General features: G+C 43.5%; 1 protein-coding gene across 1 annotated transcript in view; it reads right to left on the minus strand.

Annotated features, from left to right (window-relative positions):
* Positions 1–15,117, minus strand: part of LOC133163844 (netrin receptor UNC5D-like) — a 50,415-nt gene extending 35,298 nt beyond the window's left edge. Inside the window, exon 1 of the mRNA XM_061294101.1 lies at positions 14,794–15,117. Coding sequence (XP_061150085.1) covers positions 14,794–14,890 — 97 coding nt within the window. The 5' untranslated portion in view covers positions 14,891–15,117. The remainder of the gene's footprint in view (positions 1–14,793) is intronic.
* Between the last annotated feature and the right edge of the window lie 6,922 nt (positions 15,118–22,039).

A 22,039-nucleotide genomic window follows, 5' to 3' on the forward strand; every position in this document is an offset into this window, starting at 1 on the left:
TGCCACGCGTGATATGTTTGGGGTAGATGTACCGTAATTTTCGGACTATAAGTCGCGTTTTTTTTCATAGTTTGGGTGGGGGGGCGACTTATACTCAGGAGCGACTATAAACATATATGTTTTTTTTCACTTTTTTGGGCATTTCATGGCTGGTGCGACTGAAACTCCGGTGCGACTTATAGTCCGAAAATTACGGTAATTAAATGTAAATAAGGTCAAATTAATATGCTACATTGTAAACATGCTACATTAAATATGATAGATATCTGGTACCTTAATGTTAATGTCTTGTTAAAAGGGTTTGAAGCATTCAATACTATGTAAATATGTTTAATTAGATGTACAGAGAGTACAATGTCATATGTCCAGAGTGTTATTTTTTTTCGGAAGCTGCCAACCCTGATCAGCAGCGTGTTGATGGGATGGTCACATTCCTTCATCCGCTGATTTTTTTTGTTTCCCATTGCGAATTGACAAGCTGTCATTGAGAACACGCTTGAGTGTGTAATTGAACACATTAGAGCGTGCCAATGAATTAAATAGATATTGTAATGCGCTGTCAGCCTGGTTGGTTAGCAAGTGGAACAGAAAGATGTGCACACACACACACACACACGTGCAGTGGTGTAATGGAGGCCCAATCGAAGCTAACAAGGTTGGCGCCCGCCGCAGTCGGATGCTACGGAGCCAATTATCACATTATAATGAGCTGGCCTCCTCGGGATGCGCATCCACTCGTTTAGGATGCGCTGCCAACACGCCTTTTGTGCTCCAAACGCAAGACGGCGCACATGAAACTCTAAAATAAACCGCAGTGTTTATTTGCGTTTGGAAAGGCGTCAAGCAGAGTGCATTTTTATGGAGACAATTAAAGGTAGGGCCTTTAATGCGGCTCGCTAATGCGCTGCTTCTCGGCTGGACTTAATTAGGATGTCTTTTTACTTGGCTTTATGGATGCATTTAGTCATCAGGCATGCGTAAATATGTTTTAATGATGTCCTGGATTTATCTAAATGGGCCTTTCACGCAGAGACCGGCAAAGTGGGACATTGTCCGTGGTTGCTTTCACGCTGAGTCTGATGTGACGTAACGGTACAGTTGGCACATTGTTGCCCTGAGATGAGAATAAAGCACTTTATTTCCTATATTCAATCTGCCGCACTATTTTTTGAATCTCTTACATTGTGTATCTTGGACTTTTTTTGCGCTGGGGACTCCCCCCCTCTTCGCTTTCAAACTTGTCACTCGTGTTCTCTTTCATATTTGAATGTTTTCTTGTGATTCAAGCTTGAATCCAAGCGAGTGAGAGTGAACGTTTTAGCGTGTTCTTCAAGTGCAGGCCGCATCTCTGGTGTTTTGACTCGAAGCGTAATCACCACGGTGGGATTAAGCGAGGACGTATCGGCGGCACGGGGCACTTTTCAAGATATGGGAGTGAGACGCTCTTCTGTGATAAGACATTTATGCAAATTACACTATGTCCGACAAATCTCAGATAAGCAAACAGCAGCCTTCAAAGTCAAAGACGATAAAGTCAGCGACATGCCCAAATCACAACGCTTGCTGTTTTCTAGCACGCATCCTGCAGCCATCTCCTTCATGTTGTCACTAACGCGGACAAGGACACTAAATTTCAGGCGTGCTCATCTGAGTCAGGTAAAATCATCCATTATTAAAGTTTTGAATTACACTAAATGCCGCTTTATTTTAGATTCACTTGCACGTTTTTTTGTACAGCTATAACTCCTATTTTAGATCTCCTATCTTAAATCACTTGAGTTGTAATTCCACTGTTGGCCACAAGATGATGGTACTATAGTTTTGCAATGTGCAGTTTTGAACAGTAAAATCAACCTAATTTGTGCTAAAAATTATTCATTGTTAAATCCTCTATAATCCAGATTTCTACGCCTCCAGAAAGATCGAAATGTAGCCGAAATGTGCCCGTGCTGCTGTCTGTGGTGCAAAAAGTGTCCATGACCTTTCCAATGTTTCTCAAATATTTAATTTGACTTGATCTTTTGGTTTCGGCTCATTTTAGTGCAGCCTTGCAAAGTCTTTGCGTTCACTGTTTCTTCTAGTCTAAATGGATCCATTCATCACAAACGGTCACTTGACATTGCAGCATTTTTTTTTTTTTCCCATTGGCACAAATTGTTAGTAGTAGCAGCAGCTTTAAAAAAAAAAAAAAAAAAAAAAACACTTTGCAGCCCACAACAACACTGCACACACAGAGATTTTCTCTCTCTGGCGTGCGCCGATAGATACGGGATGGCATCCTTTCATATTCCTCGAGGTTGTCCATCATGCCGTCCCTGCGGCGGCACTAATGCACTCCTGCCAGCCTGCGCCCACAAAGACGACGCAACATGATGAATGGCTTGTTTGTTAGCGAACGCATTAGCTATCCCCGCAGCGGACGCGTAATTGATCTCTCATCAACACTCACGTTCATTGTTGTACGTTCAACTTTTTAATTAGGATAGCTTAAAAATCACTGTGTTGAAAAGAAGCCATTTTGATCGGATGTGGCCGCGTTAGGCTCATTTCTTCGATTTCCAAAAATTGTTCAAAAATAAACCCGTCCTAGGAATTTCAGTTCCATTTTTGACTCATTATTGGGTTATTTTTCACGTCTGTAGTTCCGAAAAATTCCTCGTCGTCAACTAAATTGTCAACGGCAAACCCTGCTGACCGAAAGAATCACTGCAGTAACTCGAACAACCATTCTGAACTTTGTATTATTGTTCCAGCGTTACTTTTCCTCCTCTGTGTTTTCCTTCCAAAGCCTAAAGCACGATCCTCCTGATTCCTTCACTTACATCTTTTGGCCGTTTTAACTTTAATCAGTGATGGAGGCTCAGCCGCACGCCGTGGTTATTAGCATATGATTATTCGTGCTGGACAATTGGCCTCAAAGATGTTCCTAATGAAAGACTCGCTGGGATCTCATTAGCTTCTGCGCTCCGGGGGATTAGCTTGTGATCAGTGGCGCTAACAAGACTAACATTAAAAGGTGAGACAGACACGGGAGTAACCTTTCGCTGCAGCTTTACCCACCAATGAATAACAAGAAAGTGTTTAACGGAAAGCTTTTTTTCCCCCCGCCTCCCCCCTTCCCCTCGGTTCACCTGCCGATGGCATTTGTTTGCACCTGACAGGAATATCCATCAAAAAATGTAATTTCATTTCTTTTCAGCTGTTGATAAAGTTGCTGACTCGTGCCAGTCCGCCTCCCCAACACACACACACACACACACACACACCCGCGGGATCAATAGCTGTTTATACATAGAGCACCGCAAAAGGCTCGCACCTCCAAGGGCGGCAACCGACCTGCCATTTAGAAATGAAGCATACAAAACTCCCGACAGTAGAGGTTATTACATACACTGTAATTGTTTACACACAGTATTCCCCAGTCAAACTGGAAATTAATTGAAAACACTCATACTCAAAAACATTTCAGTAGAATTAAAGATATCCTACTGTGACTTAATCATGATGGAGTGTATCATCAAAGAGAGCAAAATCTTAAAAGATTTTTCTTTCTCTTCTTGATAAGAATCTCACGAGATTAAAGTCAAATATCTCGAAAGGGTGGAAGCCGGACTGTTGTTAAGCGATGAAGCACCGGGGGCGAGCGTAGAGGTTATTTCATGCGCCGACTGCACTGTGATTGCACATAAAGTCAATTACACTTGCTTTGGCCGACGATATACGCTGGGCGCACTGTAAAAGTAAATTGAATGGACTTGCATTCAATTGTGTTGCTCTACAACACTGCGACACGTGTAACAGCAAGACGGAAATAAAAAAAAAAAAAAAAATCTTGTGTGAAGCAGGCAACGCCTCAGTGATTCCACAGCAGCACTGGGAAGAGCGTGCTACAAATGTAAAGCATTTTCTGATGGAATAGAGCAATTCACACCAAAAAAAAGAAAAGAAAAAAAATTCCTACAGCTTGATAAAGTCATACAAATTAGATCATGTTTTAATTGAAAAATTAACTAAAATTGAAAGAAAAATATACTACATCTTGATTTAGTCATAACAAGAATTAAATCTTAAAAGGGGGGGGGAAAGAAAAGTCATAAATATAATATATATATAAATATTTCTGTCATACAGTACTGGAGAAGTTAACCACAGAGCAATTAAATGAAATCGTTTTTTTCTTCTGTGTGCTCCAGAGCATTCCAGGTGTTTATCAAGGCTGCGTATCGACTGTTCTTTTGTGACCTTGCAAAGAATCATCAGTCAATGCTATTTATTAATCACGTCTGCTATTTTCGAGACGGCTGCACAGCGCAGCTCAAACAATGTCAACAATATTCTCGGGCTTCATCGGGCGTGACGGGGGAAAGAATGAGGTGTTGAATGCAAAGAGAACATTTAATCGGGTTTGCAACATCATCACTTTTCTTCTTCGGCTTTTTTCGAAATGTAGCGTGCAGAGCGATAACCTATTTTGAAGTAGAAAAAGAAAAAAAAATAACAATTTCCTGAAAAAAAATACAACTCGCACCTCGGTAGTGCAATTTTCAGGTAAAGTAAAGTTTGACAAAACAAAGAAAAACATAAACAACGCTAACCCTGGAGCAACGAGAGAAAGAGGAGGCGTGATGAACTGTGAGGTCTCGTGCAGGTGGGATTGTTTTTTTTCCTCTTTTACCATCTGGAACTTTTCCGGAAAAAGGACAAACACGAGTGGGAGGAAAGTCAAAGCGCTCGGCAAAATACGCATTTCATAATAAAAACATTAATATACATTGCGACTACTTTGCATTAAAGAAAGTTTTTTATTTTATCGGATACCCACAACGACAATATACACACGAATCGCAATGACACTTTTGCTTTAACCAATCAGATTTAATCAAAATATTTGAGAACCAAATTCAACTTGGGGGTGACGCTATGAATAGAGTCTGGATGTTTTTGGAGCGCAGTAAAAAATACAACTAATCTAATCTTCTCAATCTTGATTTATAGCAGTTCAGAATATTGGCGACCCGATCGTCTCTCTCTTACTTCCCTTGTACTTTGCATTCTACTCAGCATGTCTAGTTGAGTAATGACGTTTGATTCCTGGAGCGCCGCATCTTTCGAGACATGTCGGGGTGCCCTTACGCCTAGCAACAACACATTCCTATTTTTTCTTGAAATTGGCTGTTCTCTTCGCCAACATTTCTGTCCATGGCAGTTTTTGAAAAAGACATGACTGGGACTGGGTGACAGGATATATTTTCCTTCCACTTGGTATCACTTCAGAATTACGTTTTGCCGAAAGCTGTCATGAGCCTGAGCTATGGTAGCCTATAAGTGATTAAAAACACACACACACACAGGCTCACACACATCCAGGCCCAGGGCAACAAAACAAATTGGGGAGCCGCACTAAAATTAAACTGATGCCAAGTAGAGGGCCGTAAAAGATCATCCTATGGGCCGCAAATGGATCCGGGCCACAATTTTAAAATCCCCCCTGTAGCGCATCCAACTGCGTGATGAGAGCGAACGTTTATTTCTCGTTAAATACCACTCGGCGACAAGAGGACAGCCGGTTAAATGTCTAATCGGGACGTGGGACATGAGGGAGAAGAAAATACGAAATAATCATTTTGAGTGTGACCAAGGCGGTAGAAAGTATGTCGAGTTGCACTTGAACTTTCATGCTGAAAGTATGTCGAGTTGCACTTGAACTTTCATGCTGAAGTTTGCTTTCCATATAAAGCCCTGATAAAATAGATTTATTCTTCCGAAGAATATTTCGTAATTGGCAACAGATGAGAGCTAGTGTCAGTTTTCCACGCTGCTTGGTACTGGTCTCTGCACTTGCGCATTAACAACAGAGAAGCATCGGATGGAAGACGAAACGAGTACGCCATTCATAAAACATGAAGAAGACTTCTTCTTCTTTGCTTTTTTTTTTTTAATTATTGAACGTACTGGCGTCCTAGCGGGAGCCCTCGAGGGAAGCGTCCGCGGACGACGAAAGCAACAAAGAGATTTTCTTGGTCTTCCGCGATTCCTCGCGGAGTCAGACCTCATGTAGTCTGCGGGGGATTGAACGTACACGATGTATTTTGATGTCTGCTTTTTTCGTTTGAGAGCACTTGTTTTGTCTGGAAATCTAATAGATAGATTTATGGATGCACGGTTGGACGGATAAATGGATGGATCTTATTGTAAGGATACAAGAAGATTGGCGTGCAACTCCATGTTTGTGTTTACCAACTTGGGCTACAGCAAAGAATTATTTTAACAATTAATCTGCCCATTATTATTTTGATTACAGTAAACCAACCTCCATTGCCTGTTCTAAATTTGCAGTCCCGCTATTTTGCTGATTTTTTGGGGATACTCAACCAGTAATTGAGTGTAATTCCACTATCGACTACTAGGTGGCAGCAAACTTATTTAGTTTGAAACTCAATTCTAAAGAATAAAACAATTAAAAATATTTCAGCATAGTTTGTTTCTGTAGCATCAACTACTTTAATCCTGCATTTTATACCTCCAGAAAAAAAATTGCTATAGTTTTTTTTTTTGTTAAATGTGCATCCTTGGGGATAATTATTCATGTATATCGTGAGATGGTAAGTTTGTTAGCTTGGAAAAAATAGGATTTGTTTACTGTAAAACCAAACCATCTTTCCATTTAATTATTTAGTTCACTTTGATTTTTAATATCCAAAAATAGTATCACAATATGGAAAAACGTTATCTAGGAGAATATTGCATGGTCATATTTTCTGATTTAATATAGCGTCAATCAATGGTGGCTGCGACCGAACGAAAGGACGAGGTTGGTAGCGGGGAGCGGCCCACTTTCGCTCACTGATGAGAGCGAGAAAATAGAACACTTCATTACCCTCGGCGGCGACGTGGGCCTTGTGGTCAAATATAGAAGTACGGCAATTATCGCATGAAGTGGTGACACCTTGGCGGTCAAGCGTTTGGAACGTTTCAAGCGCCTCCTCTTATCACGCCGAACAAACCCCGAGTGGATGAGTGTCAAAAGACTTGCAGGAGAGCCTCGTCGATGACGGGAAATACATTTTCGAATCATGTCCAAATTTGTCAAGAAACCATTTAGTGGTTTTGTCAGTATGACAACTCATTTGGTGACTTAATTGAGATGGTGGGCAAGCCACGGTGGATTATTGCCTCATATTGGAGCCACCTTTGGTCAGAAAGCAACTAATAATTGGCTTTGAGTTTCCTTAATGAACAGTTAACAGCACCGTTGCCAGACTCTCAAGAAAGTAATGATCATCATTTGAATGTGCATTTACTATCTTATGTCTCCTCGGTCACGCATAAAAACACGGTGATGGCTGCTTTTATTCAAGCGCTAAACGCTCCCCGGAGGAGGCGGCCGGCCGGTCGGCGCGCTGATGCTTTCCCGCTGCCTGATGAATGAAAACACTCAGGCAACTAAAAGTCTCCAACAACTAGACACGGATGGGTGGCTCGCCAAATGAAAAGTCAGATTTATTCAAAGAAAAGGCGGAATAAAGGGCTATTTTTCTGCAAAAAAAGTCATTATGGCAGAAGAAAACTGCTGTAATTTTCTTTTGCTGAAAATTGTGTAATATTACATAGCGAAAATCTTTTTTTCAGAGAGGGAAATGTCTCAATTTATTTTTAGATAGATAAAGGTGACAAGGTTTAAGAATTAAGTTGCATCAAGAATAAATTTGTTAATCTTTCAGGCACAACTAATATAAGAAAAAAGTAACATAAGATTAAAAGTGATATGTTCGCTTTGAGAAACAAAAATGTGCATAATACAAGAATGAAGAACGTCAGCAGAGAAAGTTTTGTTTTTTAAAATAATAGGTCCGGATTTTGGGCTACAAGTCCGTTGAAAAACGTGGTCATATTTTTTATTTAAAAAACATCATTTTAATATCATAATATCTACTGTTTGTGTAAGTTAGAGGACAGAAAATATTGTGAGAAAATATTATAATTCCATTAGACAAAATGAGAGGAGTTAAGACACTAAAGTCAGATGCTTTTTGTTATAAAAATCCATGCAATTATTTTCTTATACACCCTCCCCAGAAGTAAAAAAAAAATCACTAAAGGTAATGGAAGAATAAAAAGGCATTTTTTAAGATGAGAGAGGCGACGCTCCAAGAAGCCATGAGGCTGGCCGACGGGCGGTGGAAAACATTGTTTTTTAGCATATGCATCAACACCTGTCCAACTGTGTTGCCATGACAATGCATCAAACAAATGAAAGCCACTGCAATTGGAAACATCGCCTTTATCCCGCCGAGTATTGGGCCAACGAGCGGTCAACTACAAAATAACATGCAAACACACGCTCGGTTTGCCGGGACGATGGTCGTTTGAGGCTCAAAGCGCATTCAGCGCTTTGATAGCGAAATGTAATTACGTGTTGGATGTCTGCGATGCGTTTCATGTGTTTGTTCCCCTGCCGCGCTGACACTCCAATTACCGGCAAAACTTTGCGGGGGAAAACCTCAAACACCTAAAAGCTAATTCCTTCCTCTCACACTTTTTTTTTTTTTTTAGTCCTTGGCCATCGTCGCCTCATTTCAACATTTTGATGGCGACATCGCTCTTCAACTTCACAAGCGCTTCCAGCTCCATTAAAGCCGCAACACTTCCCTTCTCTAAGTGGCACACTTGCGGGTTTTTTTTTTTCCCTCCAGCTAGCTAAATCTTAAAGAATACATTTTTAACATCTCAGTTACGCGCAAGTGCATGATGTCAACAAGGTTACGGAAAAAGGCCCATTTTTTGTCCAGCGGTAAATAATTAATCAGCGTTGTGTATTGCACATGCTAACGATGCACAAGGCGGAAATAAAGCTCGTAAAATTAAAAGCTGCATTTTTCAGAGGAAATACAGAAATATTATGAGAAGAAAGTGCTAATTTTGCCAGGAAACAAAGTCACAATTATGTAATAAGCCGCACTGAGTAACTTGACCTTTTCTGCCTGGCGAATGAGCGCAAGGCTGCCAAGAGAGGCAGGCTGTGACCTTTGACATGGCACTTTTCAAAATAAAGCACCGCTAGAAGGAAACAAGCTAGCTGAGAGGCGTCGAGGGCCCCGTAGGTGAAACGCCTCCGGAAAGAAACCAGCGAAGGCGAGGGTCAGATGAACGACGCAGATAAGAGCGGGAAGGTTTCCCTCGAGGCTGACATTTTCCAGCCAACTCGAACTCACCACCTCCGCAACATCTGAAGCCAAGACGCCTTTTATGTGCGCGGGCGCTAATATCACTATACGATAAAAGTTTGACTATTAAGAGAATAAAGAACAATAAATCAATATAAAAAAAAATGCTACTTTGGTCATTTTTTGGATTGTTTGTTAGACCAAAAGTTGCATTAAATTGACCGACCAATAATTGGATTCTTTTTGACCTAGTAACAGTGTGTTCAAGTGGTTTAAAGTCACCCATCGTCCAACCTCCCCTCCTCAAACGCCTGACAGCTTTGATCCGGATCCCCCTCGTTCTGTGACACCACCCCACTTCATTTCACCCCGCCGTCCTTGCGTACCGCAGCGGTCTTCCTTTTAAAACCTTTAGCCGACGCTTCTCGAATAAGGGGTCGGCATAGCGGGATGCCGCGTATCTCTGCCCGAAACCCCCCCCCGTCTGCACACCACCACCGACGTCCTTTTGCTGTGCGAAAAGGTATAATGAAGCGGACCTTCAACCAATCCCAGTCCAACCCCCTCCTGTGGCGCCCGGTGGCAAACGCGGGGGGCTTCATTAGCACACCACAGAGGATCAAACCTGAAATTTCACATTTCACATTCAGGCTCCTATGTTTGATCATCCATCTTTCTAAAATATTTAAACACATTTTTGATGGTCGAAAATAAGAAAGACTGTGTGATCCCTCTGCTGCTTTCATCTCTGTATGGAGCGCTACTTTACACCGTGGTGGCGCTCTTTAAATAACAGTCAAATTATTGTTGGAGAAAGGCAAGGTGTCATTCTAATTAAAAAAAAAAAAGAAGGGTCAAACATAACCCTTATTGGGTCAAAGAGGGTTAACCTTTTGGATGATATAAAAAAACCCAAATTGGGTCAGAAATTGATTGGCCCAATTTTTTTTTTTTAATTGAATCCAAAAAGTTGACTTAGCTGTTTAGTTAAAGTTAGCATGTTGCCAAGTGTCTTTTGGAAGAATCAATACTAATAATAGCTGTTTTGTGGGTTCTTCATTGGACCCAATTATTTGGGTTCAATGAATATCGCAAAAAGTTGTCATCGGCCCCTTTTCGACCCAATTTTATTATACTGATTTTAGAGTGTGCTGAGCGAGCACGACCGTGGGTGGGAAACCAACTTTTCTTATCCGGAGACAAAATCGAGGTCAACGAAAGACAAGTTTAAACACAAACGTGGCAGACAGTGAAATAGTTTGAAAGTGAACCACTTCTTCAGACTGTAAAAGCAACAAAAGCGACGAAAGATGCAAAGGAGGCGTGACCAATGATGAAAAGGAATGTCTAATGACTTTCCTTGTAACGTGCAGGCCTCAAGGAGGGAGTGGGGGGGGGGGGGGGGGGTAAAGCGGGGCGGCGCGGAAGGATCCAGTTGGCCGGGAAAAGAGCTGAGAAGCCGGAGGGGATGGATGAGAGATGAGCCGGGGCTGGTGCGACGCGCCAGACGCTCGCACCTCAGCCAGCCTTTGACAAGTCTTCGCTTTTGCACACTCGACACAACAACAGGATTGCCAGGCGGTGCAAATAAGCGATAGAAACTCAACAAATGACAATGACGAGCCTCCAGCACGGATGTCACACATTGACTGTATCATTTCTGTATGACATCATGTCTGTAACAATCAATTTTTAAAATCTGTTCAAAACATGGCCTGCTTTCTACTCCCTGCATGCGTCCCGATACTTTTGTCCCAGCGGTGTGGATCATTTTTACAGGCCGCCAGCGCTGCAGGTGTCGTGTCTCAAGTACTTAGCGCAGGAAAGCTTATCTTATTGATTCCATTCAAAGCAGTCACATGACATTAAACGTGACGTGCACGCTGGCGCCGGATGTCTACTTTTAACGGATTCAAGTCGAGGTTTCAAATAAGGGTTTTAAGGCAGCGTTAGGGTTTCAAAGCAGGTTTTCAAGTTAGGGTTTCAAATTTCAAAGGTTTGAGTTTTAGATCAGACTCCAGCTACCATAAAGTTTCTCATTTCTGTTGAATAATCCACGAGAAGAGGATGTGATGATGATTCAGTTGGAAGTGTAGAGTCAACAAGTATTCATTTGGTCTGAACGGCCTCCAATTGCAATGAAGCTTTGATCAAGACTCCGGGACTCAAACGAAAAGCGACGCGGCGCTCATAATCAATAGCAGGCGCTTTAATGGCTTCTGATAGCGCCGTCCCGCGGCGAGCGCTTCTGTTAATAAGACTTTTTTTTTTCTTAATCCGAGCCGCCGTCGGACTTGAGCGCCGCATACAAACGAGGATTAGCATAACGCCGCATCATAATAACGCTGTCCATTTTAATTCGCAGCGTGTTTGTCGCACGCTGACATTTCAATTTGGGCGTCTTGTCAGATGGCGAGCGTCCGGGCTCTGCGGATATCGCCGCCGCCGCCGCCACCTCTCTAAATCGACAGAGAAGTGTTCTGCAGACCTTCAAGAGTTGTTCAACTTGGAGTGCTGACATCTTAAAGCTCGGCGCTCAACTTGATGAATAAAACACGACGGTGAATGTTTGCCGCTGTTGCCTTGACGACGGCCTTCGCCTGCTTCGAGTGTATAGCGTCGACTTTTACAAGTCTGCTTAACCACTGTCGGCATTTATTCAAGCGTGTCAAAAATCAGTCCACAATATCAACACGAGTAGAAGAGAAAAGAAAAAAGTATGTGTAAAGAATTGTAAAATGTGGCACGTAAATAAAACTGCAGAAATCAATTCATTAAAAAACAGGTTGATAGTGTTTCAGAGTTTTGTCCTAATACTTTTGACTTTCCTGAATCAACCGGCCTTGGTGGAGCACGAACTCATTAAATATACGCTTGGGTATGATTCACGCAGAAGTTCATACATCTGCGACCAGACGAAAACACGGGAGACGCTTTAAGAATTCGCCCCATCCGTCTCCGGCCCGGCCTGCTACTTTTCCCCGGGAACGCCGCCTCGTTGCGCTCTTCCGTCAGGACATTTGTCACCGCCGTATATGGTCGTTGAATCACGACATTGAGGCGGCGTCCTTGAGCTCGTTTTGGAATGGTTTTGTGGACGGCCCGTTAGCTTTGAGCCCCCCCTCCCTACTTTTCTTCCTATACTGCGAACGTGGCCTGAAAAGCGAAAGTACTGCTATGGCGACCCATCATTTCACCGCGGCGGCGTTTATTACAGTGGAGGCATGTGAGCTCATAATAGCGACTCACATGGCTCATGGACGCTCAAAGTTTTGTACCATTACAGCAGCTCGCTTATTAGTCAGAAAACCTCGTCTCGAAAAAACATCACTGCAACATTCCTCAAAGGAAATCATGTAAATGCCACCAGTGCAAAAAAAAATGTTCACTGACTTCCCGGTTATCATTAAAAAATGTCTTTGCACTTGTAAAATGAATTCTATGTTGATTATGATATCGTATCAAGTTGAGGAAAGAAAAAGGATTGCTCATTTTTTGATAATAAATGACACACTCCAAAAAAGGAGATTAATTACACGAGTATATTAATAGACCTGCTTACAATAGACGTCGATGGCCCCGGTAAAGCATCACCGTATTGCGATCCATCACCCACAAGCAACAAAGGAAAGTCGGCCAGTCACATGACGTCACTTTCACAATAAAAGCATTCTTTCTGATCGATGCCACCCCGCCTCCAGGGAGGGCAAACGGCTTTTGGATTGATCTGCTTTAAAATAATACAACAATGGATATTGACTTGTTTCCAAATAAAACCACAATGCATATTGGACTCGTCATCCCGCTTTATCAGCATCACCGAGTAGTGCTTTTTTCTCTTTCCCCCCCCCCCCCTTTAGCATCTGCCGCCTGGCAAGAAATGTGTTCCCCTTCAATAATGCAGAGGCGAAAGTGAGCACGTCGCAATCTCCCGCCAAGCAGGCGAGCGGCAGCAAGCGGCCGTGGCCGAGCGGCGCGCGTCTCCGCTCAGACGTGGCTTCAATCAAAGTCGTGGGCCCAGAAAAGTCATTTAGCGGCAAACATAAAACACAGCCGCGTTGGCCTTTTATTTCTGCCGCGTCCACTCCCACCCTCCATTGCCAGCCTTTGCACAATCTGCCGGGACTCAATCGTAAATCTTACATCCTCAGAAATGTCCATACAAGGGCTCAACTGCTATGGATTTTTTTTTTTTTTTGGCAGCTGATTCCGATTTTAGGCATAAGAAAATTGTGAAAACAACTAATCGACCAATTGAGTAAATAAAATGTATAAGGCATAAAATAACTTTTCTCTCTTAATATTTACAATAATAAAGATATGAATCACAGACAGAAAAAAAATACTGTTTTATAACTGAGAAAAATGAGTATAAATGTTAAAATGCTCATTTTCAGGGACCACCCAGGACTGGTCGCCAGTCAATCGCAGGGCAAATTTCGACAAACACGCAACCACATTCTTCAAAGACCTTAACATGCTGTTATTGAGTAGAAAATGTGAAAATTGAAAACAAACTCCTTCATACCGAGCCACAAAATGTCACCCTACTGTTTGTAATATTGGTATCAATATTGGTATCAGCGATACCAGCCTAGTCATCGATACTCTGCTGAACTTGGTGAGCGGTTTTCTATTCTATTTCGACCACTATCAGTGATATCAGCATCTGTATTGTACTTACCATTGGGTTTGCATTGATATCGTTGTAGGTATCAGCAATACTGGCCCTTTATTTTACTTAGTTTCATGCTTCAATGTACTGTTATTGATATCATCATTGGTGAGACTAGTCTCAATATTACTTGTTGATATCTGCATCGACGATACGATATTTTTCATAGCATTGTGTTTTCCTTTAAAATATTGGTATCAATGTCTGAATCATACTAGTATCACGATACTATTTTACTCTGTATCACAATACCGATGTCACCTCAATATCAGCGTCGATTTTCCTTGATATTGTGCTTTTATTGTATCAATATCAATAACACCAGTCTATATTTTACTTGGCACCGATGTTTTTCAATAGATTGCTATCCATGAGTGCACCGTTTCGTTTTCCAAACTCATATCTCCTTGGTGACCAATCAAAGACTCTTGAGTTGATTTGCGCTTATGAAGACGAGAGTATGCAGTGAAGAACAACGGAGTGTATTTTTAAAACAGTCTCATTAAAATGCATCTGATCAAGAGCTCGTTCTAATCGTTCAGGGGCAGGGCTAAAAATACAAACATATCAGTAAACATCTCTTTGACAGCATCAATCAAAAAGTCACTACTGTTGCCCAGCTAGTCACAGAAAAACATGTCAATTCCACAGAGCGAACATTTCAACCCTCAAACTCACAAACCACTCGTCCAACCTCATCAAATTCAATTTGCGCCTAATGAGATGACCCGTCACACTTTTTTTGACCCGCACAAGGAAGCACTTGATGACAGCTGGGTGTCCACAAGGTGACCACCCGCATCATCACCAGTTTGCAATTTACAGGACTGGAACCCGCGACCTTCTGACGCTTTGATTGACATGCCGCGGAAGCGTAATTGACAAAAAACTGTCCGAGTCGTCTAAGTTCCACGTGCAACTTCCACGCACACACAGTGTTCCGATCGGTCTTACCTCGAGCGAGAGCGGTAGCCGGCAGAAGAAGCAGCAGAAGCGGCGGCAGCAGCCGTGCGGCCAAAGTCGCGCGTCCCTCGGAGCTCCGGCGTCCCATCACGGCTGCGCTCGTGGCGGCTCTCCGCGTGATGCGCACTTGCGCCCGTGCATTTGCGGGCTAAAAGAGAGAGAGAGAGGGACTAAAAGAAAAGAAAAAGAAAGAAAAAAAGCAACAACAAGAGAACCACCCCAAAATAAATACATGGATAAAATAATGGAATTGAAATTCCCGAGCTGGCTAGGCGTAATTGTCCGAGCCGAGCGGTGGTAACGCAGTGCGGAGAGGAGAAGAGGATGAAGAAGAAGAGAGGAGGAAGACTCTTCCACTGTGACACGAGGCGGAGAAGGAGAGAAAGTGAGCGAGGGAGAGTCACGTGATGTTGTTTTCTGCCTTGCTAATTAATGAGCATCTGCTCTCTGATTGGTCCAATGATTAATAAGGTGGATAGGTTAAATTCAAACCACATGGGCTACTCAAGTCCTTGTTTAAAAAAAATGCATTATGCAAATTAGTTGAGGTGTATAATAACTCAAAACAATACTGTTAAGATTTAACGGGAAAGTAGCGTTTGATTAATGCGCTGATGCAGTGATAGCAATTTATATTTAACTTGATTAAATGTATTAATATTCCAGGTCCAAGAAATCGACATGTTTGTGAAGCACGGTATCGATACCGGTATCGATATCTGTATTGGAATCATTTTAACCGTATTAAGCAGCTTCGACTCTAATGACTCATTTGTTTTAATATGTTAAAAATATCAGCAATGGCCGTCTGTAACTCACTCAGTGCGGTTAATAATTATGTATCCATAATTGGAATCCTTTTAGGTATTACCGATACACTTTTACGTGACATTATTTTTTATCTGACATTGTAAAGTTCTCGGTACCGACATAGCGGTCAACAGTTGTTAGGAAATTTGCAGTTTGACCTTGCATAACCTCATTCGCATATCAAGCATAGAGGGAGTCAGGCTAGGTCAAGCCGGGATAATATTTCTAGCTGTAGCCATAAACGTGCATCAAATATTCGGGGAGGCAGGCGGCCCGGGGCTGCGACGGCCTCGAGGCTATTGAGCGGACCGCCGGAGCGAGAACGACGGAACGAGCTTTTGTCGCAACGTCGGTGTTTTATTGTCCCGCCAAAGCCACGTCGGCCCGCTCGCGCACCTCACCTTGAAGATGATGTCGTTTGTCCTGCTGATGACATCATCCAGCAGCAACCGTCTGTCATGTGACAGCTCGGTGACAGCACATGACTGACATATTAGAAATAATGGCGCGGAGTAGCTTGGGAACCTTTTAATGGCAAAATTCAACTCTGTTTTTATGGCTCAGGGAAAACATTTTTGTAGACAAAATCAAATTTTTTTTTAAAGCCATGTTAAATTTTTGGATGACTTAAAGTATTTTATTCAAACGACCCAAAATAGCTTTAATTAAGATCCAGTCTCTATCCAACGCCGGATTGATTCATGTATCGATTAAGACAGCTCAGTCCAAACAATGTGTAAACGGCGAACAAACAAGGGCTTTAAAGAACAAACACAAGCCGCTCTCAGCAGGGTCATTTTCCAAAGGCAGCAAATATTACAAGGCAATAAAACATCTCTGACATTTGTGTTTATTCTTAAAGGCGAGGCATCTGGCCCACGCGGGGTTCATCGGCGGCCACCTCGCGTCCTTCTAAACACACAAAGATGTGAATAGAAGCGTTTAGGCGGAGCGTCCTCGCTTCTGCGCCGCTTCCACGGCCTTGGGCGAGATAATAGAAGAGGAGCTGGGTTTGAGGTGTCGTGTGGGAGGTCTTCCTCGTAGGCACGTTTGCTTTGTCGCCGTTTGGTAAATAATAAATCCTTCCTCAGCCAACGGAGCATGCTCACGTCGTGCTGAAGGAAAAACTTTGTGTCATAGCCAAATGTAGCCTTTTGATACAATATTGTAATTTAGTGGCATAATAGAACCTTTTCAGAACCTAAAATAAATCGTACGTCATAGTCTACTTAGCATGTGACCGATTTCCTGGTATTTATTTCTTCTCAATTCATTGAGCTTTTTCTTTTATATATTTTTGCAGTCTTGGAAAATCATTGCCTATTAGCCAGAAGAGGACGATGATCACGTTGATTAAAAAAAAAAAACTTTTAATCAAATCCAAGATTCGTCAAACACTTCAATGCTTTCAAGTTCTCTCTGCCATTACGGGACATCATAATTAAAATAAATATATATATGTGCTCACGCTAGCTGCACCTTTTTTCAACGTGAATGACCGTTGCTCACTTGGATTCAAGGTCGGAGCAAAGCTCTGAGTGTGTGTGTGTGGTAATGGATCCACAATGTGTGTGTGTGCCTGCTATGGGCCTTCAGCTATATGGTCTCAAGGCTCAGAGAGCATCCCAGTGACAGGGCCAGGGTCCGCCAAGCTAATCAGACCCTTGGGAGTCGCTCGACGCCAACACTTTGTATTGTCGGGAATTCTCTCCTCGCTGCACTCGAGGACAAAGTGGGATAAAGTCACCGTGAGGGGATTTTTGTTCTACACACACGCTGGACACCTGGATGGTTGGGAGTGTGTAGACTTTTTATCATGCGTGTAGGTGCTGCTCTCATTCCGTCTCTGTTTTAAATCTATACATGGACATTTTTAGCCATGATATTATTCCATGTATACAAAACCACAGCTTTGTGTTCCCGCCGCCGCCGCCGCTGTGGGCTCAAAGGCATTTTCCCGTGGAGTTCTCTGAGAATCACTCCTCCCACTTTATGGAAATCAAATGCCAAAATTGACTTACTGGAATCCCCCTGAACCCCTCAGCTAATCTTGCCCCGAAGCTTCTGACATTCACGTAAAGGTGGAGGAAGAAGACGAGCATCGTTGCCGATTGGCTTGGGGGGGGTTTATCGGCGCTGCCAATCAGGGCATCTGGCGATGCAGGATTGTGGTCTCAAGATCCGATGAGGGAGTAGAAACACGAGGCGAGACGCGGAATAGGAATGACTCCACGCTTGTTTGTATGTTGGGCAAGTACGGCGGAAAACGGCCTGCAGATGTAAGTTTAATGACGCGGGTCAAGTATAAAACACAAGTGACAGACGGAAGCGGCCTTTAAGGGGTACTGGCCTGCTGCACACACAAATAAAAGCACCCGCTTGCGTGTCGCCCTCCCGGGAATGGCGTCCAGATTTAAAGGCGCTCGCCCGTAAACGAATCGGACCGCCGCGGACGCGGGCCGCCGGTTCCATCGCAAGCTTGGTGTGAAAGGTACAAGCACGGAATGTCAAGTCGACGTGGGAATTTCTCGGCTTCCGTTGGAGTATCATTGGCATGACGGTGGCTCTAGCGCAGTCCATCATTCCGATACTTGGCAGGAAAAAAATTCCGATTGATTATTTGGTCGATGAATTACAATTATTTAATGAGTAAAATCATTTCATCCTATACTGCTAACAACGACAAAAGCATGAATTACAAACAGAACATTTGATCGTTTTCCATTTTCTCCTTTAGTTTTTAACTTTACCACATCGGCAAAAATCGAACGATTGCGTTTCGCAATGTACGTTAGCATTCTAGCTAGCAAACTTTTGTTCGATAAAATTAAATAGTTTGGTTGAACATTAAGGGCTAACATCTCTCCGCAGAAAAACACTAGCGTTATTGTGTTTGTCGGCCATTTTGGGGGGAAAATTGCCTGGTAGTCCATATTGATATGTGTACGTGTGTTTGCGTGTGTGTGTGTGGCTGCAGGTAGAGTGGTACAAATATAAAACCGGGCCGTCTGCCAGCGACGCCTCCGGCTGCGTACATCTTAAAAAGAGCGTAAAGCTCTCCCGCCGCAAAGTTCAGACAATGTGTCAGGTCCTCGGAGTCCAATTATGTGTTTGTTCATTCCTGCTCAAATCTCTCGTCTCGCCGCTTTGCAAAACAAAACGCCGAAGGTGATCAAGAGCGCGGCGACGGCAAACGCTCACGTCTGCCCAAATGTCACGTCGTACCGGTGGCCGTGTATTAGAGTGCGCTTGTTGTCAAACACGTGCCTCTTGGTCTATCTCCAAAGGCCTCATTAGCTTTCTCGTCAATCAACCATACAGCATGCATACATGCAACACTCCCGCAAATTCTCGGCAAGTTATCCAGATTAATGTATGGCTAGCGAGATGGATATGTCAGTGAAAAAATTCTGGCTCCGCCCCCTGGGACCGGGCTGTTTTTTTTAACACATAAAATGAACTTCTACTGCACTGTTGTGTTGAATCGTGCCAAAAGGTGAAATCAAAACAAGACAGGCAATTAGCAGTTTTGCTTCAATGCTGTCATTTTATGTGAGAACTGTTCACACAAGAGCTGATGGTGGAGTTATAAATACTGTGCATCTTTAGTTTCACCTCACAGGAACTTTAAACTTCGCATCCTGGTCCTGGCTTATCACTATTTCCTCTCACGTGGCCACACGGTTTTATGAAAAAGTTGTAGAGTAAGATGTATCTTAATAAGGATGTTCTTTCCGCTGACTGACTGTGGCAAAAAGTGTTCTGCCGACTAAAAGCCCAGCGTAAATTAGTTTTAAATCAGTTTTGCTGGCCTGCCAGCGTGAATTGCACCTCTGGGGTGACGAACAAACCTTTCCACTCCGCCTTTCCGCACCGACCTTGAGTCGGGAGCAAGAGAGACGGTGCAGACGGGGTGAGGATTGGCTCCCCCCCAAAGTGGAGCAGTCACCTGTCACCAACAATCAGCTTGCTGCTTGTTCTTAAAAGGACGAGCTGAGAGCTTCGGCAGGGACGGGAACATTTGAGTCTCGGAGATGCGGGGAATCTGCTAACGGTAAGTCGTGACAGAAACGAGACCTGATCAATTTAAAGTTTGCTTAGCAAAATGGCGGAAACCGTCACTCGCGTGATTTAAATTCACTCAAATAACGGATTCAACCTCTCACCTAAATGACCAATTACTAATTCACTCATAAAAAAAAAAAAAAACACTAAAACTTAACTCACTTACTCAATTACTGTAACTATACTCAATCACTTATTGAATCACTGACTGACTCACTGACAACCACCTAAATACTCCAACTTTACTAAATCACTTGCTAACTTACTCAAATACTGCAACTTTACTCACTGACTCACTGACTCCCTAACCCTCATTCACTCGCTCGCTGGCTCGATTCAAAAGCTCGAATGATTCAACGTCTGTGAAGCTAAGGCTAACGTAGCTTCCCAGCCAGTGGGTGATGAAAAGATGGAGAGGCCAGAGAGGTGAGCGGTGCACTCCATCAACAACGCGGCAGCTTGTTGCAAACAGGATTGATAAGGAGGATGCTTGTTAGCACACGCTCGCACACAACCGACACGCGAGCACACACACAAACTAAGAGGTTTCATCTGTCAGCATAACAAGAGCTCACATGAACAAATGGGAGGCGGGCATGCAGGTGTCAAGGCACGGTCTTAATATGAAATAATAAAGCGTACACATGAAGTCGCAGGGGGAGGGGAGGGCATTAGCGGGCCAATCGGGGAGCGGCGTGATGGATGAAGTCGGCGGCCAAGGGGGAAGAAGAGCACGACGCGTCACATGGAGTTATTTGCGGCAGCGGCTCACTTATTCGGCGGGTGAGCGCCGGCTTAAATCAATCCATTAGATCCATCCGTCACGCCGCTATCTCGGCGGGAGTCAAACGTCTGATGGATGTGCTCGCGTCCGTCGGGATTCCGCCGTAACTACCAGACTCCCGCCGATTCCATTTGCAACTTGTGGAGCCGAGTACGCAGCGGGAGAGGGGAATAAACCAGGCGGGTCTCATAAATGTTCATGAGACGTAAGTAATTACACTATTTGTGGGCCAATAGCGAAAAACAGCGAGTCACTGACGACGGCCTAATTTATTTATTATTGCACTCATTGATAATTTAAACCATAAATGGAACACAAACTGTGATTCCCTACACACTTGAATATCATTTCAAGCTAATCTTACATTCGCCTTCAAACCAAATGGTTGGTCTCAAACTCTCTCCATTAACAACCCAGGCTGAACAAAAATGAAGGAATGTAAACGTTGACTTTTCCAATCACTTTGTTTTTTGCACTTTTTCATCAGCCGCCCGGCCGTCAGCCTTCGACCTTTTCACTTTCACACTCGTGCGGTAAAAGTGCTTAAAGCCGCTGGATGAAACAATCGCCGTTGTGGAGGCGACGCCAGGAGAAGAAGCGCTTGAAAAAGGCAGGCGAGAGCCAGCATCCGTCAGCGCCGAGGCGCCGCCCAGTGCCTCGGCAAATCGCACCCTCATCCGTCTCCTTTGCGACCTTGTGCTGGCGAGGAACGCGACGCACACGCCCGTCGCAAACTGGCAGCGTGATGGGTAGCTACGCGCTCATGTTTCATCGTTGCGAGCCAAAATGTAGCGATGTATCAGGATCGGAAGGGAATTTTTATTTCGCTTGTTCAATCATCTAATTCGCTTAATATTATTCACCAAGTGAGCAACTTTTACACCATTTCAGTCAACTTCCAAGTTTACTTAACTCTTTCAAGTTTCAACTAACAAACCAAGTTGCTCGCCTAACAAACGGACTCAAGACACAAGAATTCACGCAACTAAACCACTATTTTAACCGACTTACCCAACTAACTCAACCCAGCAGACCAAACAAGACACGAACAGGACGGCATTACAGGAGATTACGCTCAGACGAGAATCTGTTTGCGTCTTGGGGCTTTTGTCCCGACTGGAAAGCGCCCAGGTAGCTGAGTCAGTTGAAGCCTGGGAACATTCGTCATCCCGGCAGCTCGTGACTAATGTTATTGTTGTTGCCCGAACCTTGTGAACAAACTAAAAAGACCCCAGCAAAATGCTTACGCTTTTTGTTTATTGTATACATTCTATTCTACAAAATGCATTTCTAAGAAACTGTCATGTCGTGTTTCATGCAAATGAGCCGATGCTCACCCCGCCCGCCCGCCAACGACCCATACTTGGTTGCCTCCGAGCTATCAAAAGGTCACTTTGCCCCACCTGTCCAACGCTACACAAGAGAACCACCTTCCTTTGTGCTAAAACTTAAAGCACCCCTCCTAATTCAAGTATTTCTTCCCTTCTTCCTTTGCACCAGTTAAGCTCGTCATGGCAACCGTCAGCCAATGCACGCGTGACTGCATGTACTTTTATCAGCAGCGCCTTCCCTTCCCTC

This window comes from Syngnathus typhle, linkage group LG12 (genome assembly GCF_033458585.1).
Source record: "Syngnathus typhle isolate RoL2023-S1 ecotype Sweden linkage group LG12, RoL_Styp_1.0, whole genome shotgun sequence".
Lineage (NCBI taxonomy): Eukaryota > Metazoa > Chordata > Actinopteri > Syngnathiformes > Syngnathidae > Syngnathus > Syngnathus typhle.